Source organism: Pristis pectinata, chromosome 15 (genome assembly GCF_009764475.1).
Source record: "Pristis pectinata isolate sPriPec2 chromosome 15, sPriPec2.1.pri, whole genome shotgun sequence".
Taxonomy (NCBI): Eukaryota; Metazoa; Chordata; class Chondrichthyes; order Rhinopristiformes; family Pristidae; genus Pristis; species Pristis pectinata.
Window position 1 is genome coordinate 21,295,880 of NC_067419.1, and position 27,594 is coordinate 21,323,473.

Genomic DNA, 27,594 nt, shown 5'->3' on the forward strand with positions numbered 1-27,594 from the left:
GGAAAGTGGGCAAGAAATGGTGCATGGACCAGAAAAGAGTGAAGATAAAGTCTCAATGTAACTTAATTCCTAGCCAAAGAATACACAGTTGCTCATTTAAGATAGAACTGATGAACGTCTCTCCTGAGAGGATTGCAAATAATTGTAATTCTTTACCCCGGAGCAGTGTGGGGTGGAGTCACTGGAAGTATTCAAGGCTGACAAAGATCAAATTGTGATTTATATAAGAGCCAAAGTTATGGGAATCAAGCAGGAAAGTCAAGTTGAAACTGATGGGATCAGTCATTATTTCATTGACTTATAGAACAGGTTTGAGGGAAAATATTTTTATGTACTAGTTTGTGAACTTGATGGCCAGGCAATAAAGTACCACCATGACTTTTGGTGTTCCCCAGATGATGACAAGGCTCCCTTCTCTTCAAGAAAACTTTGCACATACATTTGCTAGTCCCGCTCAAACTCACAATTGTGCAATGTAATCAGAACTCTCAAAGTAGTAAACATCCTCAACAGCAATATGTGTAGCAAAGCATCAGGTATGGGATTTATTTTGGCTTTAGTGCCCTTTACATTAACTCTGTGGCTTTTGTTTTATCCATGTTAAAATGTTTGTGTTTTTTTTCTTCTTGGACTTGCCTTACTTGTCTCAGTGCCCAATCTTGCCCATTATTTGTCTTAGTTAAAGGTATTATAGAGTGACTTAAATAATCAATGTTTTAGCCAGAAGCAAATGTTGAGAAAATGGATGGGATTTTGAATCTTAGTGAACATGAAGCTTAAGAGAATGAGAATTCTGAAGTTCCCTTCAATTGTAATTCTTGGGTGACTTGGTTAGATGAGAAAGATGGCTGATAGAAATTCCATGCACCCTACATAAGAAATGGATTTAATTTGTAACATTTGGCAGCCATCGATCAAGAGAGTGGTTTTGTATATTCCTGAAAGGAGCTGACTATAATCCCATCCCAAAAAAAGGAATGAAGTCACAAGTATCCCATCATCAGTTAAAAGACAGAGTTAGAATGATGGAACAAATAATAAATAGGCAAAAACAGAAGTTTTTGCACCCTAAAGCAGCTAGGTGTGAAAATCAAATCATCTCCTTTGAAAATTAAAGAACTTGTGACGCCTGGAGATCAATAGCTCCCTGCCAGCCTAACCAGCAGGAGTTGATCACTCTGAACCTAGAAGTCATGTGTTATTCCATCTCGAGTCAATACATGTTAAAATAATATCAAAAAACCTCTCAGGACTGAATCACTTGGGAGCCGTTTCTACATTACCTTGTCACTTTCAGTGTCTGTTACTATTTTTCCCCATTGTTTACTTTTCAAAATTTCTGCTTCTGATGTCGGTCACTCTTTTGTTCAATGATTTATTTTCTGTTGTTCCATTTAAGTTTCAGTTCTGCACAGGGATATTACAGATGAAAAAATTGGAAGATATTCTTCATTGTCTTGTTATGTTTGAAATTATTCCTTTGATTGTTACCATCCACTTGGCTGCTTATTATGATATACTTTTAGTGCCTGTAATGTATTGTCTCTGGGAAGCTGATGAGCAGCTATACCCACAAGCAACTTAGCTCCTTGGCGTTACCATCAATGGACAATAGAAAGCTGTGTTAATCCATCTGGCATGAGAAAGAATGGTTGAGTTTTCAGCACTGGAGAGCCCCAGAGGAGACGTTTTATCTAGCTTATAAATGGAACCCACAATCCTCAAAACTATTTTAATAATTTACCAATGTAAAAGGATATTAAAGTATTGCTAAAGAATTATCAACTGTGAAGGCTTCACTATATAACAGAAGGTGGGTATGGCAAATAAAAACCTTAAGGATTATAGTACATTAAGACTTTTTTTAAAAAATGCCTAATAACTAGATGCATGTTCTCACTTTAATTTATAGAAAAAAATACTTCTTTCTAATCCAATTTACAAACTACATAATTTGTTAAATATTTAGTCTTAAATGAAGAATTACAATAAGGGAAGAGAAGAAGAAACAATTAGAAAAGCCTCCAGGCTTTTACAGATGAAATGTAACTGTAATTATATCATATTTCACATGAACTTAAAGAAAGGTAATTCTGACATTATGGCTCCTGGTTATCCCAAATCTCCTGTGATTTTCAAATGTAATCATTGTTGGAAGATGTAAAGCAAGGCAGCCAATTTCTACACAGCAAACACCCAGGGGAAGGAAGGATATTGGGGTAACACACTCCCTGCCTTTGAAGTACCATTTAAATCCATCTGAAAGAGGATTATGGGTCTCAATGTAACATCTTATTTCAAGAGTGGCGCTTCTGACAATGCAGCACTCCTCAATAACACTGAAGGAAATTATCCACTTAAATTGCATCATTCATGAACGACTCATTCATTATTTAATTGCAACAGCTTGTACTTGTGTCACACTCTTAACGTAGTATAATATTCTTTGGGGATTAACTTGTTAAACAAGTTGTACTAAAGAATTGTGAGAAAGCAGTTTCTATCATTACTACAAATGGTAAGCTATCATGAAGTTGCACCTTCTCTGAATGCCTGAAGGTGACGACTCCATTTCCCAACAGTGTCTCCCAAGGCCAATAATAGCTGTGGAGATGTTAATGTACTGAATCACGCATTCCTAATCTCCATGCAGAGTCCCACTCCAGGCATTATATTTGTCAATAGCACATTAATAATAAAAAAAATCACTACTTATTTGGCTTTATAACCTTGAGTAACCTTTATACTCTGAGTAAGCACTGGAAGGCTCACGACCTACCAGGCTGCATACCCTCTTGTATGCTTCTGAGTCATCGATAACCTCCAGCTGGCATCTCAAAGCACCAGAGAGTTATCACCAATGCTCCCTCCACAAATTCCTCCAAATCTATGGGCAAGATGAGCAAATTAACAAAAGTGTCTTCTCCCAGCCAACAATCTCAGCATTGAGATCCTAATCACACTCAGTTGTTCCCAATATCAAACTCAGTTGTTTTCAAGATCAAATTTCCAAATACACTCCCTACTCTGAGCTCTGTCACAGAAACAGTTCACCAGGAAACAATTCAAGACTTTCTTAAAGCCTCTTTGTAAATGTGCAACATCCCCACCTGTTTGTGGGAATCCCTGGCCCATGTTTGCTCAAAAGGGGAGAAAGAACATTTGGAATGGCACTGAGAAACGAGTCCCATCATCTGGAATACACAGACGATCAGTGTAAATGTTGGCAGAAGAAGTGCTCCACTTCCCAAACTACCCACCTGTCAACCATCTCCTGTCCCATCTGTGGCAGAGCCTGCAGATTCCACATTGGTTTCATCCACCTCATCAGAACCCACAGAACCGGACTCGAAGCAAGTCATCCTCGATTCCGAGGGACTGAAGAAGAAGCTGATAACTTTCTTACATGTGATCTATTTTTTGAAATAATGAAACTTTAATAAATGCAACCGGTCATTTTCAAACAACTAAATGAAAAGTAGGATGAAGAGCGAGGATAATAATTATATGAATATTCTAATTCTTTGTTAGTGTGAACAACATTATGTTGCTTTTGAAGATATTTTCTATAGTTAAAATTATGCTTTTTAATAAAAACTGAATATTCTCAATTTTCTCCTCACTGTTTAAGATGAAGCATCACCAATATGGACATCTATAAGATAATCATATTAACCATACATATTTCCAACCAAATGATGAGAATTGCAATACAGCAGCTATGAGATCTGGTGAAAAGAACGATGCTATTGCTGGGATACTATATTGAACCACTATTCCAGCAAAAACCTCTTTGGATAATTCTTAGTTTTAGATTCGCTAATTGCTTTCGTACAATTTTCAGTTTAAAGATTTTTTCCAATATTTACTTTTGAGTCAGCACAGATTGCAATATTATAAAATAGATGTTTTTCATCTCTTAAAGTCCTACTTGCATTATCTACAACAGCAACTTTTAAAGTATCAAAATGTCCCAATGCATGATAACAAAGAAAATTTGACACTGAGCATTCTAAGAGGATTTTAGGGCAGGTTTCAAAGAGCATTTTAAAGGAGGAAAGAAGAGTAGAGAGATTTCAGAATGGATTTGTAAAGCTTAGGGCCCCAGACAGCTGAAAATAAGGACAGCTCTGATGGAGTAAAGAAAATCAGGGATGTGCATAAGGCCAGAAATGAAAAGGTAAGTCACAGAGTTGAAGGGTTGGAGGTTTGAGAATTCAGAATAAAGCAGTGACAATATGGGTGTATCTGAAGCAAGGAAAGTGAATTCTAAAGCCCAGGCATTGACAGACAAGGGCATAATGTCAGCCTAAACTAGTTTAGATACTCCAGATACTTGTTGGGTTTCCCGAGTTTACATAACAAATACATTAGGAACAGCTTGGAGTGATCAGATTGCAGTCTGAGGGAAAAGGACAAGTAGTTTTGCCATGAATGGCAAATTTGTTACTGAACTAACAACTTGATAATAATCAAACATGTAAGTTCAATGGAGGAAAATGACACAAAAATGTCAATTCCACTGATTTATAAAAAAGCTTTCATGAAATACAGGAATGAAGAAATTCTACAACATGTTAACAGTGCTACATATTAACATAACAAAACATCCTAATGCTTCATAGCTGTGTTATCAACAGACATCGACAGCCTGCCCACTGGGAAGGCACCTGGATTGGATGGCATTCCACCAGAGGCCATCAAGTGCGCTCAGGGTGTCCTACTAAACCACCTGCATGAACTACTCTGCCAGTGCTGGAAAGAGGGAGCAGAACATGAGAGACTGCAACATTGTCACCCTATGCAAGAACAAAGGGGACGGAAGCGACTGTAACAACTACAGGGGGATCTCTTTGCTGAGCATCGTCGGGAAAGTTTTTGCCCGTGTGGTCCTGAACAGACTGCAGAAAATCGCCGAAAGGGTAAATCCCGAATCTCAATGTGGCTTCAGGTCAGAATGCTCTACAATCGACGTGATCTTCTCCCTTCAACAGCTACAAGAGAAATGCAGAGAGCAAAGACAACTGCTCTACGTTGCTTTCATTGACCTCACAAAGGCCTTCGACCTTGTGAGCAGAGACAGCCTGTTTAGGATCCTCACCAGGATTGGTTCTCCCTCGAGGTTCCTCAGGATAGTTCAGTCATTCCACACAGACATGAAAGGCGTGGTTCAGTTTGACAGCTCTTCAACAGAGGCCTTCAACATCCCTGTTTGGCATCATCTTCGCAGTCATGCTGAAGCACGCCTTTGGAACATCAACAGATGGTGCCTACCTCCACACCAGATCGGACGGGAGGCTGTTTAGTCTGTCCTGGCTAAGGGCGAAAACCAAGGTTCATGAAGTACTCATCAGGGACATGTTGTTCGCAGACGACGCGGCACTGGCAACACACTCTGAAGAACAACTGCAAAGCCTCATGGTCAGCTTCTCAAGAGCCTGCCAGGACTTTAGGTTGACCATCAGCCTGAGGATGACGAACGTTTTGGGTCAAGGTATTGAGCAGCCCCCGGCATTACCATCAACAACTACGAGCTGGAGGTAGTCCACAACTACACATACCTTGGTTCCGCCATCACGGACAGTCTCTCACTAGACTCCGAGATCAACAGACAGATCGGACGAGCAGCCTCAACATTTGCCAGGTTGGCAAAGAGAGTCTGGGAGAACAGAAAGCTGACAACACACACCAAGGTTGCAGTCTACAGGGCCTGCGTCCTCAGCACGCTGCTTTAAGGCAGCAAGACCTGGAGCCTCTACTCCAGACAGGAGCGGTGTCTTAATGCTTCCACCTTCGTAGCCTGAGATGCATCCTGGACATCAAGTGGACTGACAGAGTCACCAACAACGAGGTCCTGACCCGCGCTCAGATACCCAGCCTCTTCACCCTGCTTCAACAACGTCGTCTCCGCTGGCTGGGCCACGTACATCGCATGCCAGATGGGAGGATCCCGAAAGCCCTGCTGTACGGGGAGTTGGCCTCTGGCAAGGGAGTGCAAGGATGGCCCCATCTTTGCTTCAAAGATGTCTGTAAGAGATATGAAGTAACTGAACATGAACGTTGAGAGGTGGGAAGAAATTGCAAGCGATCGCTCTTGCTGGAGGCTGGAACTACACAGAGCTCTGAAACAAGGAGAAGAGAAGCTGAGGCTAGCTGCTGAAGAAAAGCACACTTGCTGGAAAAACAGCACCAAAGCAACACAGGAGGACAGCGCCTTCAAGTGCAGTCGCTGCAGCTGAGACTGTCACTCCCGTGTAGGCCTCTACAGTCACAACAGACGCTGCTCTACCACTACCGACTGAAGCAAGACTCTCCATGCACAGATCCATGGTCTCGCGAGATTAACGGATGTCACCATATCAAATGAAATAGCCACATAACGAGGTATTTGGGCAATTGACTAAACATTCAGTAACACAATGTTTTCAGATCCATTTGGTTTATAGATGAACACAGATATTTCAAGAGAAAGAGAGAAAATGAGAAAAAATACAACACAACATGCTGGAACTGAGAGATGCACAACAGAGCAGCTGTTGGAAATCTGAAACAAAACAGAAATATCCAGAAGATCAGACAGCACCCAAGGAAATTGAGTTAACATTACAGGTGCAAGACCTTGTATCACAACCAGTCCTTTGTGGCACAAACAAGAAAGGCTGTTTACTTGAAATTGTTGAATTCGATAATGAGTCCCAAGGGCTGTAATGTGCTGTTCCTCAGGATTACATTTAGCTTTGTTGGAACAGTGTAGGAATCTCAGGACTGAGGAGTCAGAATAGCACAGGGTTGGGTTCTTAAAGTGACAGGAGACTGCGAGCTCAGGGTCATTTTTGCAGGCTGAAGAGGTGTTTCTGCAAAGTGGTCACCCAAACTGTTTGGTTTCTCTAGCACAGAGCAGACCACATTTTGAGCATTAAATGCAGTGCACTAGACTGGAAGAAATGCAAGAGATTTACTGCTATATCTGGAAGGGCTATTTGGGACCCCAGATGGGGAAAAGGACATTCTTTATCTCTTGTGGTTGCAAGGGAAAGTTCTATGAGAAGAGTAGTGGATGGCAAAGGTAGAAGATTAAACCATGAAGTTTTTGTTTTGATTTTTAGTCACTGTGGTTCACGATTGCATTTTGGGACAACAGCTTTGGAAAACCTCTAAGAACAATAATGACTGAACTAAACACTTGTACTGAACGTTCCTTGAGTTTAAGAGCCAAATTTCATTTTAAAGTATTGAGTATTGACCACATCCATGGAAATTTATAGATTGTTTCAAGTTGTTCAGTTTACTTTTGAACTAAAAGAAAATTCAGTAAAATTTGACAAAATGTCTGGTTAAGGAAATCTATTGTTTGAAGATTTTTTAAAAAATATATAAAGAAAAGAGGCAGAATATTTCTAGCTTCTGATAGGGTTTTATCAAAATTCTATACAAAAGATTTTTTGTTTGCAATTAAAGCTCTAGGGCCGCAAGTGTCTAAATGGATAACAAACTGTCTGAAAGGTCACAAAACATATCCTTGAAAAATAACTTCAGTATAGGGGAAAGAGGAAAGGGCTCTTGGTAGGAAGAAGCAATATCAAGTAGATTTCAGTGGTAAGACCATTTCTGTTCGCAATTTACCTGATTGACAAAGGTTCAGAAACATTTGCAAAATGGATATATTTGCAGATGATACTAAAATAAAAAGGTACAGTGTTAAGGAACATCTCAAAAATAAAAGAATGAGCTAGAAAAGATACTCAAGTGGACAGAACAATGCTGGATAAGATTGATGGCAAACAAGTATGCAGTGCCACAAAATAAAGCAAAGACAACATATGTACAACATGACTGACGTTTGTTTAGTTATACTGCAGTTGAAAGAGACCAATGATTCTCAGTAAGTTCGCTTACTGAACAAGTTTGACCAATTCTGAACATCAATCAATAAAACCAGTAAGATGCTGAACTCTACTGCCAAAATGTAAAAGGAAACTCAGAACACTCAAGTCACACCTTGCAGTGACACAATGTCTACTTCTAGTTTTCAAGCACTGGAGAGAAGGCCCATGGCACAAATCCCAAGAATCAGAATACCGAGGCAAAATGTGGCCTTTATTGTCTAGAAAGGACACTACAGAACTCATAAAATGATATTTAAGTTATGATAGTTAAGGATATTGAAAAGGTTAATCTAGAATATTGCTTTAAACTGCAGGAGTAGGAATAGGAGACAAAAGTTTCAAACAAGCAAAAAGGCATTTTCAGATTAGCAGCAATCAATTTTTCATACATGGGATGTTAAGTGGAGATGAGGTGGGGTGGATTTGAGGAACTGAATTGATAGAGGGTGGAAATTGGAAGGTTGCAAAACAATTGGAAGAACTCTAGTTCAGACATGTTGAGGGAGTCAGCAGGTTTTGGTAGGAGTGGCAAGTGGTGGATAAATAATTAGCAGTGGTACAGGTGTAGAAGTAGGAGCCTAGAAAAGAACAGATAGTTTAAAGCTCACTTCTGAATACCAACTTTTTTCAATCTTTCAGCATTAAAAAATACATTGCCTTTCTATTTTTGTGCACTAAAGTGCATAGCCTCACATTTTTCCACATTATAATCCACTGGTCAAACCACATTCACTCTGCATGTTGGCATGGTCATTTGTGAGCCTCGTCTGTGGCTCTGAAACAAAAATGAGAGCCAGATGTGGAGGTATAGGAACATCAGACTTGCCTGCAGTTGAACAAACAAAAGGGCAGAGGGGCTATTTAGAAAGTCAGCAAACGTCATGATAGATACAGCAGACCTGTGTTCTTAACAAATAAAAGCAAGCAAAGTTTTTGCATACTATTTATACAGTGCTGAACGTTAAAACTATTAACAATAATTGTGCTTAAAATATCCCATGGCAAAGTGGGGCCCATTGCAACCGAAATTATGTCAAAATTCTGGATCATTTAACAAGGATAGAAAGTGGAAATAGATAATCATAACTTAATCATTTTCCATTCAGAAGCTTACAGAAATTTAATGTACTATAATGCTAAGTAATAAAGACTGCTAAATGGCTTTACAATCGACTAAATATAACTAGGATACCGTGATGACCAAGGCAATGTGATGAACGGATGAACTTCAAGGAATAGAATCACCAGTTCTGATTTTAGTACTTCAGAAATCATTGTTTTAGGGGACGTTACCTTGCTGAAAGGTGCCGCTTTGAAGGAGAAAGCGACGTTTTCTCTCTCTCTCTCCACCTTCTGGATGCATGAAGAAACGAAGGGTGTCAGCACAAGCCAGGGTGGTGCATGGCTTCGCGGACGCTGTGTCGGAAGATCCTTCCTGTAATTTTTTTCCGAAAACATTGCCCGGAGTGAATGCAAAAGCGGCTGGGAAAAAAAAGTGCTGGTCGGCGAAATGGGGGTGTAGCGAGCTGTACGTCGAATGGGTGTGCTCCCTCCCTTCGCTCACCCGGGGTTGGTCGAGGACCGGCACTTTGTTAAATGAGTTAGAAGCCGACCGGGGCACTTCATTAAACCAGGACACACACCGATCGCTATACATTTTGTACACATGAGGATGATGCTCCTTTTCCCCGTTAAGAAGATTCGGAAACATTTTAAGGTGCTGGTGTTTGTGGTGATCCTGGGGATTGGAGTTTGGGCGGCTTACCTGGAGTTCGTCGCTTCGAGCGAGTGGAGGAGGAGCGGCGCCTACAAGCCCCATCGCGGTAAGGAAGCAGCACAATAAACCGAGCTCTTGGCCTTGAACCGTGAGGTGTTTTTTTTTAAAAAAAAAGCCAGTTTTTTCCGTGTCTGGACAAATTCTTACCGTCGACAATTCGTTGTGGAAAATGGCGTTTTCACGTAGTCTCTGGATTGCTATTATTAGTGTATTTCCAAGTGTCTAGTTTCACTCTTTTGGTGAAATGGGTTCCACTCGGGCAGGATCGGAGGTAGTTGTAAATCACGGTTTGAGTGTCCATGCTTGTGCCGGATCCACACAATGGGACAATGCAGGCGCGGCGTTTTCCCCAGTGCGTGGGGAGTTCGAGCACGGCTCTCGGCAAACACCCGCTCACCCTTCCCACACGTCCGCTTGGTCTTGCTCAAGTTTTTCACTCCGATTCATCTCCTCACAGAACGACCTATGCAGAAACAAAACGGCTCTGCCAGGCGATATATATATATGAATAATTTGTGGAGGTTCACGACTTTGTGTTGGAAGAGAAAGTACTTTAGTTAATTTGAATTTAGTTTCTCGAGTAAAAAGCTTTGTCTTGGAAATGCAGCTTTTCTCTTGTAAAACAGAAACGTAGATGGTGGATTACCCGCCTCCTTTCGCCGCGAGGCGACCCACACAAAAAAGACCTTTAGCCGTTTTCTTTTGGAATAGTTAAGAAGTTGCCATGCAAATAGTCTTGCATTGCGCTGGGCACTTTTAACTTCGAAGACCAACCGTCCTGTGCCCGAAGATTCAGCCGAAACGGTGCAATTTGCTTAACGTTGTCTTTGAGCTACAGTATAGTAATTGTAGTTTAAATAACATTGATAAGACGAAGCTGACGTCTTTGATCTTTTGATCTGTCTTCTAGCTACCCGCTCCGTTCCAGTCCCTGGTAACTGTCATATCGAACAGAACAGTTCCCAGCCTAATTGCCATATTTATTAACACCGGAGATGATCCTTGGACAATATGTCCCATCGGGCTGGGTGACTCTACCCTTGGCTCAACGTCATCTGAAGAAGCCCTCATGCATTTGTGACCTTGCAGCATATGTTTAATCACACTTCCTCCTCTTTGCCCTCCATAATCTCATTGGGGTCATACACAATATTGCTGTGTCTTAACTTGCATCAAGTTCTGTTCAACCACCACCCTTGTGTTCTATTGATTTGTATTGGGTCCCTATTAAGCAATGAATTGGTTTTAAAATTATTATTTTCAGTCCTTCCATGCCCTTGCTCTAACCTAACTCTGTAATTTCTGTCCTTGTAACCCTCTGAGATAGCTGGACTTTTCCATTTCTCATCTCTAACTTCTCCACATTTAATCACTCTATGTTTGCTCTTTGACCTTTCAGTTGCCAACGTCCAAAGCTCTGGAGACATGGGAGACTGCAGATGCTGGAATCTGGAGTAAAATATAGGATGCTAGAGGAACTAAGTGGGTCAGATAGCATCTGTGGAGGACAATGGACAGTCGATGTTTTGGGTTGAGACTCTACATCTGGACTCCATCATTTGGACTCTTTCTCTCCAGTCCAGCTGAAGGGTCTTGACCTAAAACATCAACTGTCCATTTTCCTTCATAGATGCTGCCTGACCCACTGAATTACTCCAGCATCTTGTGTTGCTCCTAAGCTCTGGAGTTCAATCCCAAAACCTCTACCTCTCAATGTCCTTTTTCTTCTTTGTGTCAATCTCTCAATGTTACCTTCAACCAATATTTTGGTCTTCTGCCCCAATATTTTCTTGTGTGGCCTGTGTCAAATTTTGATAACTCTTTTTAGAATATTTTACTATGCAACTAATGCAATATAAATACTTGTGTGTTGGTCATAGGTTGACAGGGTGGTAAAGAAGGTGTATGGCATGCTTGCCTTTATTAGTTGAACCATTGAGTTCCAGAATCTCAAAGTTATGTTGCAGCTTTATAAAACTCTGGTTAGGTCGCATCTGGAGTATTGCATTCAATTCTGGTTACCCCATTATATTGGCTTTGGAGAAGTTGCAGAAAAGAATGCTGCCTGGATTAGAGGGCATGTGCTATAAGGAGAGGTTGGATAAACTTGTGTTGTTTTGTCTGGAGCAGCGGAGGCTGAAGGGAGATCTGATAAGATTATGAGAGGCATAGATGGGATAGGTAGCTGGTATCTTTTTCTGAGGGTCAAAATGTCTAATACTAGAGGGCATGCATTTAAGGTGAGAGGGGGTAAGTTCAAAGAAGATGTGTGGGGCAAATTATTTTTTACACAGAGTGATGAGTGCCTGGAATGCGCTGCCAGGGTTGGTTGTGGAGGCAAATATGATAAAGGCATTCAGGAGGCTCTTGAGAGAATGGAGGGATATGGACTTTGTGTAGGCAGAAGGGATGACTTTACTAAGATGTTTAATTAGTTTGGCACAACATCGTGGGCTGAAGATCCTGTTCCTGTACTGCACTGTACTGTTCTGTGTTCTAATAATTGAATGATGGATGTAGATGAGAAGCAATTGTTGGACACAGAAATTGTAGACCAATTTTTGAGCATTGTGTCATAGTTATCCTCAGTTCGAAGTTAAATGAAACTCTGGATTGCTAATGATTTGTAAGCTGGCCAATATTGAGTTGATTCTCAAATCAGCCTTCTGTCTGTTTGACAGTTGTTTTAGTGGACACTGTAAATTGTGGTTAATGCTCTAAGTACAACATCCAGCTAGATAACGCCATGATTTCTGTGCTTTGGTAGCTCCAAGAAGCAAAAGATTATTTATTGCCATCTTACGATGTTGCTCAAGTTATGCACATGGGGATTAATGAGAGTTTAATATGCATCTTCAGTGCTATTATACTTTGGTTCAGTTTTAAGGAAATGAATGATGATTGCTTTTTCTAAGTGAATTTAACAGAAGTGAAGTTTTATTGATGCACCCTTGATTTTTCAGTTTCTAGTTCAGCAAAAAAGGGCAAATGATACATTTCATTTTTTTTGTATACTTGGGGAGCAGGGATCAGTTCCACAACCAGAGGTACTTGTGTGATATTTCCGGCTGATTTATGAGTTGACCAACTTTTTTGTTCTAGATTCAAAGTAAAAATATGAATTAATTATTAGCAGATCTTGTAATGTTGCTCAAATTGTATACCTGGGGATTAATGAGAGCTTGAGATGCAACTTCAGAGCCATTGTACTTTGTTGCCTTTATATTGGAATATTTCAGTGATATTCCAATAGTCTTCCTCTCTTCCACAATTCATGAACTTGAGTTATGCAAAATTCATTTGCATCTAACCTTAAACTGCACAAAGATCTAGTCATCTATCACCATTCATGAACATACATTTCGCTTTTTAGTTCTTAAAGGCCTGATTTTTAAATTTTTTTTTCAAATCTCTGCATTTCTCCACTTCCACAGCCCTCCAACAGCTCAGTGTTCCTCCAACTTTGACTTCTTATGCAAACCCAATATTTGCCATGCCATTAGCCAATGTGCTTTTAGCTATCTTGATACTGAGCTCCGGAATTCCATTTCGCTACCTCTCTTTTGGAGACCTTTCCTAAAAAGGCTTTTGAGCAAAGTATCATTCTTAAAGGCATTATATAAATTGTTAACTTTGTCAATTCATTTCATTGCTAGATTCTACATTGAATTAAGTAGTGGAGACCAGTTTTGCTGACATTTCCTGGCATTACACTGAAGAATTTTCTGTCAGATCCTCCACCAGGTTAGATTTGTTACAGCATCCAAAACTCATTGATTTTGTTAGAGCTTGCGGGAATTTGAATAGGGAAGTAAAGGAAAAACAAAATCATTAATTTTTTTGCATTACTCTCATGTGTTTAACTTTTTTTGAACTTTTAAATTCGTTTACATTTTATAAACAGTGTTAAATATCCGTCTTGGCTTTTACACTTGATAAAATTGGAGACAGGGCTTTGCTGCCTCTCAATTGTCCCTACAACCTTGTGGGGGCCACTTTGGGAGCCTGATTTCCTAACTGCACTGCTGGGGACTTGAGACCTTGCTGCTGGCAAGATCAGCTCTCCTCATTTGAGACCAAGTAGGTAACGGCATGGGCAGTAATTGCAGTGAGGTGGGTAGGGGGGAGGTGTTGGGTGGAGAAGCAGTGGCAGAAAGATTTGGCTCAATGCAACATTTCATGATCCCACCTATTTTATATAAATCTTTCCTTCCACTTGTGCCTTGGTTTTGGCACTGTTTGCAATTTCCCTTCCTTACCTCCTTGTCCTCCATCCACCATCTCTGATCAGTACAGGAACATTTTATCTTCTATGTTTGGATTTTGTATTACATTTTCTTTGCATTTCTTTCATCTTAAAGTCTCCCCTATTTCCAACAATTATTTAGATCCACTCTGAATCTGCTCCAGTTAACTTTGAAGAAAATAATTGAAAACAAATAAAACTGCAGATGCTTGAAATGGACTCTTGCTCAGAACTCGTGCTAATTGGATTTGCCATTCTTGTAATCCCAGTAGGTTGAAGATTAAAATTGTCTTTCTGATGACAAATCTCAGTTTGGGCTAAAATTCACAGATTTGCCAATTCATAGTTTTGTTTTGTTTTCAGGATTTAATTTAAATATCTTGTTTGTGATTACAACACACCAGTATGAAACAAAAATATTGATTATAACCATAACAGATTTATTAAGTAACTTTTTGGTCCAATGGAAATAAGTAATACTTAACAAAGACAATGGACACATTGTTCCTCAAATCCTCAGAGATCTGCCTTCTGAGAGACTGCACTTGAGATCTCCTTTCCCCTGCTGTGTTCTGTTGACTGAAAGTTGCACTTAGATGCTCTCTTTCTTCTGCAGACTGAGCAATTCATTCTTGTTTGCTCTGTCACAAAGTAAGCTACTCCTTGAATCTGGCCCTCATACTAATTGTCTAACGTTCTGTCATAAATATTGTTTTTCTTCGGTAACATAGTCCTTTGAATGTTTTAACCACTACTTTGTTCTTTCTATTTCTTATTTCAGTTCCTACTTTACTTGTTTGAAGTATCATGCTTCGTTAGTATGTTGTTACATATAATTGTACTTGTTCTGCTAGTTAGCTGTGTGCTTCCAACATAACACTAAATTAGTGCCCTGTCCTTCAAGTTTTAAACTGAATTCTGTTTCAACATATTCTTTTCATTGGCATTGTTTTTTGACTTGCTTCTCTGCTTCTCGACCTTACACCATGTTAATACATGTTGTATTGACTTTTCCAATCTTTACAGCATTGTTCCATTACAGCAATGATGTTAAAACACTGAGAAACATGTCAAAATAGGTTTTGCATTTTAAAAAAAACTATTTGCTTAAACTGCCTCTTGCGATGTGAATGTGTTTTGCTGCATCTATAATATTAGCAACAGACAAATACATATTTCTGTTTTTCACCAACACACTTAGTCATCTTGAAGCCTTTCTCTGCTGCTGTAAAGAATATTATTGCTCATTTTGTGGCTTTCAACAGAGAAATGATCTTCATTGTAAGTGCCAGCTGTCCATAGAAATTGGATAAATGCAAAGGCCATGGTATGCTTTTCATTGATAAATTTAATACTAGTGGGTGTAAGAAATTATATGCATACTTAATTCTTAACAAGATTAACTAATAGATTAAAAACTAAAAGGACATTTAATTATCACTTTTAATTTCCATCTACTCTGTCTAATTTGAATTGAAGTAACTAATCAATAATAGTTATGTTTTGCAGTTCTTTGTGTTAAATCACTGCAAATTGCTCTGAACCCTGACATGAAGTGGATTGAAGTCCTATTTCACTCCATATCCTGATCCAAGATAACTTTTCCCACAGCATCTGGCATCAGTAGCCAATAAGAATGTGGTCTTAATGTTGAATTGTCCATCTGATCTTTTTAATCCTGCACTTTTTCTGACATTAGTGGGTGAGGTACAACTGCATGGAATTAGCTGCACTCCTGCCAATGGGCCCTGTTGCGTGTGGGTCAAGGTCAAAAGCATTATTATGTGGTTTATGGGGGGTGGGGTGGTGGTGGTGTAGCACAACAGTGACCACTCCTTGAGCTTGCCAACTATTTTTTTTAGATACTTCTTTTTTCCTTTATCTTCTTCCTATACCCATAGGAATGCTAATGTGGAGGAACAATCACTTGTAGAGATGAAATATTTCTTTTTGCCATTGTCAATGAGAAACCTGGTTCAAAGTAGAACACAAGCTCAAGAGTCTCTTGGATTGTTTGCCTGAATAATACATTTTTTACTCTTATTGAGCAGCACAACTTCAGTTATGTGATCATAACATAACAGCTTTTGTATCACTTGGCCATCTGGAGATAGTTCACTTATAAGCAGAAGATATCCTCTTTCTTGAAATACCTTGCCTTCCTGACTTCCTGGAAAAAAAAACTTCTGTATCAAATTCATTGCATTATTTAACTTTATTAGCTTGTAGATAATGGCAATCTATTTGTCTGCTGAATTATATTGTTCTGCTGCATGAAATATGTTGAAGAATGCATTCCTACCAGGTGGCAGAGTAACCATGAGCATAGTAAAACTCTGATGATTTAGCATCCTCAGGATTTTGGTGCTGACTGGCAAATTTTCTGGACAACTGGATGTTATTCCTACTAATACACCAATACACTTTTATATTTTTAAAGATGTTACATAATAGTGTGATAAATTTTCCTGTGAGTTTGAAGGAAGTGTGGGAAACAGGGCCCATTGAGTTTAAAGGGAATATGGGAATCAAGGCTCCATTGGCTTCAGAGGAAGTGTTGAAAACAACATGTGGTGGGATATAAAAACATGTGGTGAGACAGATGCCGAATCATTGGGATTTCTAAACAATGGAATAGCAGACTAATGCGGTTTTGCTTTAAATTCCTGCATGTACTTTTAAGATTAACTTAGAAACACTGCTCTGTGAATTAGTGCTTTCACTTATCACTAGTTTTGTAATTTTTTTGTTCATCACAATTTAAATGCAAAATTTCTTTCAATTCAAATTTTCTTTTAGTTGATGATTTCAAATAAGATGCTTTTTTTCTGAACATGAGTCTTCCCAGATGATTGTAGTCTTAATCTGTACATGCAACAGAAAATGTTGATTCTTTGATTACAAAGATTGAAATTGGCTCTCAGAATGAGATTTCCCTCCTTTCATAAGTTATAAAATTGAGACCTGCATCAGCCCCAAACCACGTGTATGGCAGCCCCATAGAAGCTAAAGTCTTTTTAATTGAAGTGGCCTCTGCTGAAGCCCTGTAACAATCAGGCAGAGAAAGCTATTTTTTCCATGTTATTCAGGATCTGGGCATCGTTGGCAAGGCCAATTTTTTTTTTGCTCATTCCTAATTGTCCTTAAGAAAGTAGTGGTGAAAGTTGCATTTTGGTAAGAGGAATGAGAAGAGGCAATATAAACTAGAGGGCACAATTCTAAAGAGGGTACAAGAACAGAAATGTAGCGGTATAGTTCATTAGAAATGGCAGCACAGGTTGAGAAAGTTGTTACAGGAACTTGGACTTTATGAAGAGGTATAGAATACAAAAACAAGGACATTATATCTTTATACCTTCAGAAAATAACATTACAGCCATAACTGTGCTGTTAGGAAGGCTTTTCAGAGGGTGCAAAAGAGATTTACCAAAAGACAAAACTGGTTGGTCGTTATGACAGAACAGCGTTCCAGTGTGTTAAAGTCATTGGCATATGAATCATGACCAGCAAGCAACACATGAGATAAAAGAGGAATTCTTCTCTGACCTTGAGCAATCCTTGGCTTGAATCCCTGCAGGAGATGATGCCAGAGTTGAAGGAAACAAACCTCTGTAAAGGTGTGATTGACAGGGAAGAAGTAGGAAAAGTTAATTTCAACAGAGTCAGCCCACTAATGAAATGACAGCCATTCGCTGTTATGCCCACTACATAGTGATTAGTTATTCTAGTTACTGCAGTTGTATCTGCTGATACCGGGCTGTGGTCAGTACTTTCCATTGAACTGTGCAGCAAGATGGTAAGGCTGGTAGGTAGATTTGGCCATATTTTTAAAAGATATTTTAAAATGTATTATTTATTGTGGAGGGAGAGTTTTAATATTTCAATGGAACCTTCAGGGTAGAGATTCTTAACATTTAATTTCGTAGCAGGACTCACTGGTAAACATTGATGGCCAGTAAATTGTTTAAATGGAACATACACATATATTTTGGTCTAAGATAAAATGTGCAAGCAGTGATGTCATTCAGTGATGTCATTCAGTAATAACAGGAATTGGTTTTGTTTCTAAACTTGCTTGCATTTTTGCATGCAATGGATTGTCATCTTTGAGGCTTGTTTATTTACTTTTAAACTGACTGTGGAAGATTGTTGCTCAGGTCAAACCTGAACCTGAGCCTGTACGGCAGCCCTTTTTCTGTGCTTGTTTAGAAATTGAAATACAAAATGAGATAGTTGGTCAAAAGTTCCAATAAAGCCAAAAGCTGGTTTTAAACATGTATGAGGGTTTAAAAACAAAATTTAACTGTCTGATGTATCTTTGGTCAAAATCAATTGAGTTGCACAATTGAAGACTAGAAAATGATATGAAAAGCTGAAATAGATTAATGCTTAAATAAGAGAGTAAATGAAATATGCCATGTTAAAAGGATCAATGATCTTGAAACATCTAGAAAAATTATCTGGGTCTGATCCATACAATTGCTCATGTGACATGTGCTCATGAAATATAAAGGCAGCTGAGCTTCTGTGCATTGCTGGGTATGATACTTTGAGGCCATAGGAAGATATTTGAGATGTGAGTCACTGAATGGCTGAAGCTTCTGTGTATTTCGATAGAAAACCATTTGATGGTGAGCCACATTTTTAAATGGCGGTACCGATTAGTTTAAAGTTGTTTTGTTGCCCATCCTACTCATGCAACCCACTTTTGGACCATGAGCCACAGGTTGAGAAACGTTGCTTCAAGGCATTTTGAGCCATTTCCCATGTTGCTGCTTGCTATCAACAACAACAAACTTTTGCTGTATAGACCTATAGCAAACTTTGTTGTGGATTTTATATTCAGTATGTTACTTCCTCGCAACGGTCTATGACTGTCGAATCTTTCGGGTTCTTTTGGTCTTTTTTGTTTAAGAAATTTTGGAACTTGCGGTATGTTGTTTTGTTAGCAGATTTTGTCCTGAAACCACGTGGGAAACAAAGTCTATGAGATTGACTTGTGCACTTTTATCAAGTTTTCCCTATTCTGTTGGGTATCATTGCTGTATCAATGTTAAAGGACAATGATAACCATTTTGTTTGCATTGAGGTTTGTTAACAGTGTTGTGAAGCTGGTAGCAGTGGGGCCTTCCAATTAGGGCAGTCATCATTGCAGCCCCTTTAATCAAAAGTCACATCGCATTATTGGTACGCTCTTCTTTTTCTTTTTCAATCTTTTTATTAGTTTTCAAATTAACACCGATTGATATATAGCATCAATATTTATACATGTAATACAAAGAGATCAGGATAACAATCATAGCATAGATAATCATAAAGAACAATAAAGTATTTTAAAAAATCTGTAGATCCAACGATCTCTTAGTAAATGAATATAATAGAAAAGAAAGGAAAGAAAAAGATTTATTATATAAATTAAAAAAAAACCAAATCAATAAGAAAAATTGTAAACAATATAAACTAAACTAAACAAAAAAATTTCCAAAAAAAAACAACAAAAAAAAGAAAAAAGTCTGAGCTAGAATTTCTCAGTAGAAACAGAGCAATATTATGTCGTCAACTCCGTTCCTCCAAGTTGGAAAGTTGTTGAAAGGGGATCTATAATCATGTGAAAATATTGAATAAATGGACTCCAAACATCTTCAGATTTAAGCGAAGGATCGACAGTACCACTCCTAGGTACACTCTTAATAAAATGTGACACTCAGGTAAACCTCCAAGTTACATGGGAACATCTTTTTAAAAAAAACTGTTTAGCATGTCTTACCTGTCATTACTGTTTAACTTGTGTGGTGTTTATGGCAACCATGTTATCCATTTTTGTAATATAGTAGCCATATTCTTAATTGTTGAGGTCCTTGCTGTGATTCCGAAGGGAGATCAATGACTGCAGTGGTAATGATGTCAGTCTATTCTTCTGGGAAGGAAGTTTTCTTGCTGCAAAGCTGCCCTTCTCCAACAAGCTTCTGGCAGCAATGGACCAAATCTACAGGACAAGTAGGAACTGTTCAACCCATATTACCTTGGTTCTGGAGTAGAGGTAACTCCAACTTCATTTATTAGCATTTAGTCATTGACTGTGTGTTCGCATGTTTGAAGGCCAGCTTCCAAGTTATCAGCTGCTTACACATAGAACCACACAAGGGAATGGGTCCCACCTAACATCCGTAAAGCAAAGGTCCTCTACCAACCTTTTCCCTCACTGTACAATGCCATCTTCTGACAGTAGAAATGCACAACAAGACCCTAGAAAACATGGACCTCTTCCCATATTTCGGGAGCCACATTTCAATGAAGGCAATAATCAATGATGAAATACATCATCGCCTTCAGTGCACCAGCACAGTGTTTGGGCATCTGAGAAAAGGACATCTGAAAATCAAGACCTCGAAACTGGGATAAATCTCATGGTCTACCAGGTGATCCCTGTCCTCCTGTACACTTCTGAATCAGTGTGTAAGCAGAGGCACGTCTGTGCGTTACAGAGATTTCATCAATGCCTTCTCAACAAAATTTCTCCAATTCATTGGCATGATAAGCAAACCATGTCCATGTCCTCTCCCACACCACTATGCCCATCATTGAGCACCTAATTACACAGTTGGCTCTAGTGGAAAAGCCAAGTCCTCCTTATGTCAGCACCAGACTCCTGAAACATACAGCCTGCTCCAAGTCTTTTTCATGACAAGAGATTACCAGGTGGTTAGAGGAAATCATTTAAGGTTGGTCTCAAAAACTCCTGGGAGAAAGCCTAACATGCCCATCACCTTGTGGGAATCCCTGGCCCAAGACCACCCAGAATGGGAAAGGATCATTTGGAAAGATATTGAGAACTTGCAGTCATTCATTGTTAATATGCAGAAGCTCCAAGTAAATGATGGAATGTGTGCACTACCTTCCAATATAAGTACCTACCCATCCCTTGAAGTGACTGCTCCCCTGTGGCAGAGATTGGGTCCCACATTGGCTTTGGTCTCCTTGACTAGACACAGAACTGAAGTGGAAGCAAGTCATCTCAATGTCAAGGGACTGCCTGAAAAGAGACATGGACTATTGTAGCTGGAACTAAGATTAACAACTGATTATGTGAAATAAGCATCACTGATTTCAATATTCCAGTTTTGACCCATGCTAACTGGCTTTGCACCAGTTGTAAGGGAAATGTGATGATGATTTTGCAGAGAACTTGGAAATGTTTTTAATTGAAGTGTTATTGGAATTGGTTTATTATTGTCACATGTACCAAGGTACAATGAAACACTTGTCTTGCATACTGTTCATACAGATCGATTCATTACACAGTGCTTTGAGGTAGTACAAGGTAAAACAATAACAGAATGCAGAACAAAGTCTAACAACTACAGAGAAAGTGCAGTGCAGGTAGACAATAAGGTGCAAGGTCATAACGAGGTAGACTGTGAGATCAAGAGTCCATCTTATCGAACTTGGGAACCATTCAATAGTCTTATAACAGCAGGATAGAAGCTGTTCTTAAGCCTGGTGGTACGTGCTTTCAGGCTTTTGTATCTTCTGCCCAACAGGAGAGGGGAAAAGAGAGAATGTCTGGGTGGTGGGGTCTTTGATTATGCTGGCTACTTTACCGAGGCAGTGAGAAATATAGACACAGTCCATGGAGGGGAGGCTAGTTTCCATGATGTACTAAGCTGTGTCCACGACTCTCTGCAGTTTCTTGCAGTCACACGCAGAGCAGTCGCCATACTAAGCCATGATGCATCCAGATAGGATGCTTTCTATGGTGTATCGATTAAAAATTGGTAAAGGTTGATGGGGACATGCCAGATTTCTAAGTGTTGTGCCTAAAAATTGTGTGCATATTTATTAATTTGTCAAAAATGTTTATGTATCATGACAATCTAGCCTTGCATATTTGCTGTGATCATTCAACAAGGTAGTTATTAAGATGTCGTTAGGTTCAAATAATTATTTTCTTTAAAAAGTATATTCACGAAGGTAGAGCATGAGACACTGAGCTGCAAGCCTGCAGTTTGCCTGCCAGATTTAATGGTGGCTATCAGCCCGCACACTTAACCAGTCACCAAGCAGGTAAACTTGTTGTGCAGGCCTGTCGCAAAATCCATCTCCAGGGTGAATGAAAAATTTAATAAGCTTAGAAACAAAAGTTGCAGCCTGTTTAAATTTTACAAACAGACATTAAAGTTAGCTAGGTAACAATTTAGACATGCCTTTTTAAAATTTGAGGGTGAGGCACAAAGTGGGTGGAGCCATTTGATGGTGACCCACATATTTTCAACAGTGGTGTCAATTTGTTTGAAGTTATTTTGTAATCCACTCTTGCTACTCATTTTGGGTCATGAAAAAGAGGTTGAGAAATATCGCTTGAAGCATGTTTGAGTATTTTCTCACTTCTTGTTATCAATGGCGTTTGCTTTATAGATGTACAGTGAAGTTTTTTGTGGTCTTGCATTCAGCATGTTCTTTCCTTTCCAACAGTCTGTGATTTCCAACCCTGTAGTTTTTTTGGCCAACCTGTAGACAAATAAATTTCAAATCATGCCTTACCTTGTCTTGCTATTGACAAACCTTATTCTGAAACCACAATGACCAAAAAAATGTCTAATTTTGTTTTGCACATTTTTGTAATTTCTGTTTTGGGTACCATCACTATACCAATGTTGAAGCACAATGACAACCATTTTGTTTGTATTGAATTGAGCTGTGTGTTTAAAAATGTTTATAATCAAAGTCTTAAATCAAAAATTACATCATTTAAATGGCATGTTAACCTTATGAAGTTGCATGGAAAGTTGCATTTTTAAAATAGCTTAACATTCCTTTCTTGCCATTTCAACTTTACTTCATTGCCCTCAAGCAGCTCCCACCGCTGCTGGCAATGTCCCTACCAGTTGTTCTGGCCAGTGACTTCAACTGCATCATTGATGCAGCTGGACAATCTGGCAGTGTTGACAGGAGTTTGGCCAGCAGCTCCAGACTCCTGTTGGAAATGGTTAAAGATGCTAAGTTGTGCAATGCCTTCAGCACCCCTGGAGGTGAAGCACAAATGCAATACATATGGACCGGAATGGACAGCTCAGTACAGTTCCAGATAGACTTCCTCTTCACATCAAAGGCAGTCACAGTCAGATGCACCGACATCACACTGGTGTTCTTCTCTGACCACTGCCTCCTTAGAGCCTCCTGTCACCTACAAGTGGATCTGAAGGCAGGCAGGGGAACATAGAAGTTGAATGTCAAACTGCTGACCGCAGAAAACATCGAGGAACTAAAGAGGTATTACACAGGTTGGAGAACTATGAAGCCCCTCTTTGACTCCCCGATTCACTGGTGGGAGGCAACCAAGGAGAACATTACAAGGTCCTTCATCCTCAAAGGTGTTCAGAGTTGGAGGAAACTGCGCCAAGTCCAGACAGACTTGCAGCAACTTCTCCTTCTGCAGTCGGTGGGAGGGGGGGAGGTGGGGAGCGGTGGGTGGTGGGTAGATGTGAGAGAGGAATTCCGAGAGGTGACGAGCAGCAAGCTACGCTCTTTGCCTCCGAATCCTCAAAGATCATCTTCAGATCCAGGGTCTGCTTTGTGGAACAGGATGAGATGTGCTTACGTTTCTTCTTCCAAAAAGTTCACGTGGGAGCTCTGTGATCCACAGCCTTAAGGAAGAGGATGGTCCAGTAACATTCTCACAGACAGGCATACTGAAGATCTACAGATCTTTCTATGCCAGTCTGTATGACACTAAGACCACAGACAGCACAGCCTCCCAAAATTTCCTGTCCTCTATCACAGGTGCTAGATGACAACAAGCAGGAGAGCCTGGATCAGTCATTGTCCCTGGAGCAGCTGACTGGCTCCATCCGTTCCCTTGGCACAAATAAAACTCCCAGAAGTGATGGCTTACTGGCAGAGTTGTACTTGGCTCTGTGGGATTGGATGGGCCCGGACCTGCTGGAAGTGTATAAGGCTATGCTTCTGGCTGGCAGAATGTCAGACTCCATGAGGAAGGGCATCATTACCCTCAAAACAAGCAGAAGGGGGAGAAGGAGGACATCAGGAATTGGAGACCTATTTCACTGAACGTGGACAATAAGATCATGTCCAAGGCCATCGCCAACCGGGTCAAGTTTGCTCTGGGACAGGTCCATCAACAGGATATCACCCACGTACATGATGGATGTGCTCTCCAAAATGGGTTTTGGGGAGGGAATCAGAAATTAGATCCAACTACTCGACACAGATATCCATAGTGCAGTGCAAATCAAGGGTGGGAGACGGATAGTTTCCCCATCAAGTCTGGAGTCAGGCAGTGTTGTCTGCTCTTCCCTATCTTGTTTATGTGCTGCATAGAACTCTTTGCTGAATCCATCAGGAAGGACGAGAGCATAAGAGGGGTGACATTGCCAGGCAGTGGAGGTACACGTCAAAAGCTCCCTGTACATGGACGATGTCACTGTGTTCTGCTCGGATTCATGGTCATGGTCAGTTCGCAGATTGATCGGTTCGAGTTAGCATCGGGGGCCAGAATCAACCGCAGGAAGAGCGAGGCCATGCTCTTCGGTAACTAGCCCAAATGATCCAATGTCCCCTTCACCGTCAGGTCTGACTACCTGAACATGCTGGGGATCTGGTTTGGAGGGGCTGAGGTGTGTACCGAGAATTGGCTGGAGTGGATTGGGAAGGTAAAACAAAATTGGGTTTGTGGAAATGACGTTCTCTGTCGGTAACTGGGAAGAACTTGGTCATCAGGAGCGATATGCTTTCAGGGCTGTTGTACTTGGCACAGGTGTGGCCTGTTTCTTGCTCCTCTGCCTCAGCAATTACACAGGATGCCCTTCAGTTTATCTGCGGTCCAAGATGGAGCGAGTCTGATGGGTCATGATGCACAAGTCCCCTGAGAATGGGGGCAAAAAAGTACCCAGCGTTGCCCTTTATACTGATGACCACCTTCGTGTGTGGCTGTATCAGTTGGTGTGTGGACCCAAAGTACATGGGCACCAAGTGTCACTACGTGCTGAGGTTCTACCTGTCCCTGGTGTTGCGGAAGATAGGCCTGGTCCCTCTACCGGGCAACCTCCCAGTCAGCTGGATGTTGCCGCACTACCTATCCTTTGTGGAAGAGCTCTTCCAACTACACACCTTTCAACCACAAGTCCCATCGGACAGTGGTCAGCGCAGAATGTACTTCAGACACTGTGGGACAGGGACACTATGGATTCGGTGAGTTTGTTCCTGGAGCAAATGGTCCAAACCATCTGGCAGAACGCCTCAGTGCCAGATCTGACCAACAAGCACCAAGACCATGCTTGGCTGACGGTGAGAATTGCCCTCCCAGTGAGAGCTTTCCGCTACAGACAACATATCACCTCCCAATGTATAGTGCCCTCGGGACGGCTGCAATGGGGAAGAAATGGTCATCCACCTCTTTACAGACTGGATTTGCTAAGAGGGTGTGGAGATGGATGCAAGGGTCCTTGTCCTGGTTCTTCCCCAGCAGCTGCATGATAAAGGACTCTCTGATCTATGGGCTGTTCCCGGGGATGCACACCGAAACAGACCTCAAGTGCTGCTGGAAAGTCATCAACTCGAGGAAGGGCGCCCTTTGGTGTGCCTGAAACTTGGTCTTCCAGCAAGCGAGATGTCTGTAAGGGAATGTTGCAGACTGGCACAATCCAGGCTGTAGGAGAACGTGCTGAGGGATGCATGGAAGCTTGGTGCAGCCAATGCTAAGGCTCTGTGGGGAAGGACCACAGCCTAGGCTCCTTCCGCTACTGCACATGGAGGACCAGAGTTGGGTGGAGAAGCCCCTCAAACAATGAAAGAGGTATTACCTCGGAGCCACATAAGCGGCGATGGCGCTATATTTGTTTGTGTGTTTTTTCTCTTCAAAGTTTATGTTACTGAATGTAACAACCATGAATGTTAAGGGCTTGTTTTTGCATTGTTTCTTCCTTTGTATTATATATTTTTTATTTTGAATAAGGTTTATTTTTGAAATTTGAAATAAAAGTTCCATGCCTCTACTCTCTCCACAATGCATTCCCAACCCCCAATTTAAGTAATAATTAAGTAAGGGGTGAAGAGTGCCAATGAAGTGGGCTGCTTTATTCTGGATGGTGCCAAGCTTTTGGTGCTGCACCCATCCAGTCAAGTGGAGAGTATTCCATCATGTTCTTGACTTGCCTCCATTGGATTGTGGAAAGGCCTTGGGATTTTGGGAGATCAGTGAACATTCCCACTTCTGACCTTATGGTAGAAGAAAGTCGCTGATGAAGCAGTGAAGACATTTCGGCCTAAGAACTTACCCTCTCTTAAGCTTATAGTGTTAGTCATGAGTAAGGGTCAAATCAACATCTTCTCACTCACTGTATGTTATTAGAGTCAGAATTTACAACTCGATAAACCACAAAAAGTTGTTTGTGTTTTGTTTGTCTTGAAAACGGAACTGTGGTAAAGTCAAAAGTTAAGGCAAAAATTAAAATAGTGCAAAAGGTTGGATGCCTGAAATCTGAAAAACGAAAATTGCTGTGGAATATTCTTCAAGCAGCTTCCATACCAGGATACCCAGGGTGACAATTAGTTAATATTTGCAAAATTATACACTGTAGATTCTGCTGACATATTTTTTAGGACCAGTGTTTTGCTATATGCATGCAAAACAAATTTTGCTGTATAGCTAATGAATGATTTTTGTTCATCTTTTTAAATTAACCAAAACTTTGCATCAGATACTTAATACCTGCAATTTATTTACATATTAACTCCTTCAAGACCACAGTTAACATGAACATTTATCACTGCTAGTGTAATAGGACTAGAATCTTGCCTCCCATTGACAATTGGTGCCGATGTCCAGGACATCCAGATCAGGATGAGAGTATGCAGATGTGAAATATTTCATTAACTTGTCTCAAAGAAAATGTGTTTCAAGGTTCAAGCATTGATTTTTCTGTTTTGCAATTTGATTGCCAATTTGACCATTCTTGTTTGAAGTTGCTAAAGCACTATTTTTATCATCGCTTACAAAATGGAACTACTTTGGCTTGAAGACATTTCCAATTTCAGAAGAAATGTCTAGATGAAAAATATTACCTATGTGGGCAACCCCTGCCTTACATTCAAGTAACAGAAATTCACCTTATAGAATTCACAAATCAATACACAGAAATTTGAGATACAGAATAAAATTCACTTTCATGGAATTTATGTGTGTGTGTGGGGGGGTGGGGGGGGAAGAGGAGTAAATAAATAAGCACACATTTTTTAATCTTGTTTTCAACTTGTGTTTCTTGATGCATGTGTAGATGATGCTTTGCATAACCGAAAATCCCAGTATGGACTGTTTCCCCTCCACCCCACGCGCCCCCCCCCCCCCCCCCCCGATAACACAAGGTTCACTTGTACGAAATTACCAGAGTGAAAAATAATAGCCATTGTTAACTGACTTGTTTGTCATTTGCTGTCAGCAGTTTTGTTTCCTGTTGACTCCATCCCTCTCTCTGTCAGTTCCCCCTGAAAATGCACTGTTGACAGCTTCAGTGTTATATTTGATCTTCAAGTCACATTTCTGTACTGTCACTGAAGCCGGTTATTTCTAACTCTAAACATCACTCAGATCCACTACCACCTCCGATCTTATGGAATTTTTTTGTTACCTGTGGACAGCAGTTCCAACATTGTCATCCCTTTTTCCGTAG

The 27,594-nt window shown here is 40.3% G+C and overlaps 1 protein-coding gene across 1 annotated transcript in view; it reads left to right on the forward strand.

Annotated features, from left to right (window-relative positions):
• Positions 1-9,184: 9,184 nt before the first annotated feature.
• Positions 9,185-27,594, forward strand: part of b4galnt3b (beta-1,4-N-acetyl-galactosaminyl transferase 3b) — a 117,736-nt gene continuing 99,326 nt past the window's right edge. The window contains 1 exon segment of the mRNA XM_052030002.1: positions 9,185-9,709. Coding sequence (XP_051885962.1) covers positions 9,553-9,709 — 157 coding nt within the window. The 5' untranslated portion in view covers positions 9,185-9,552.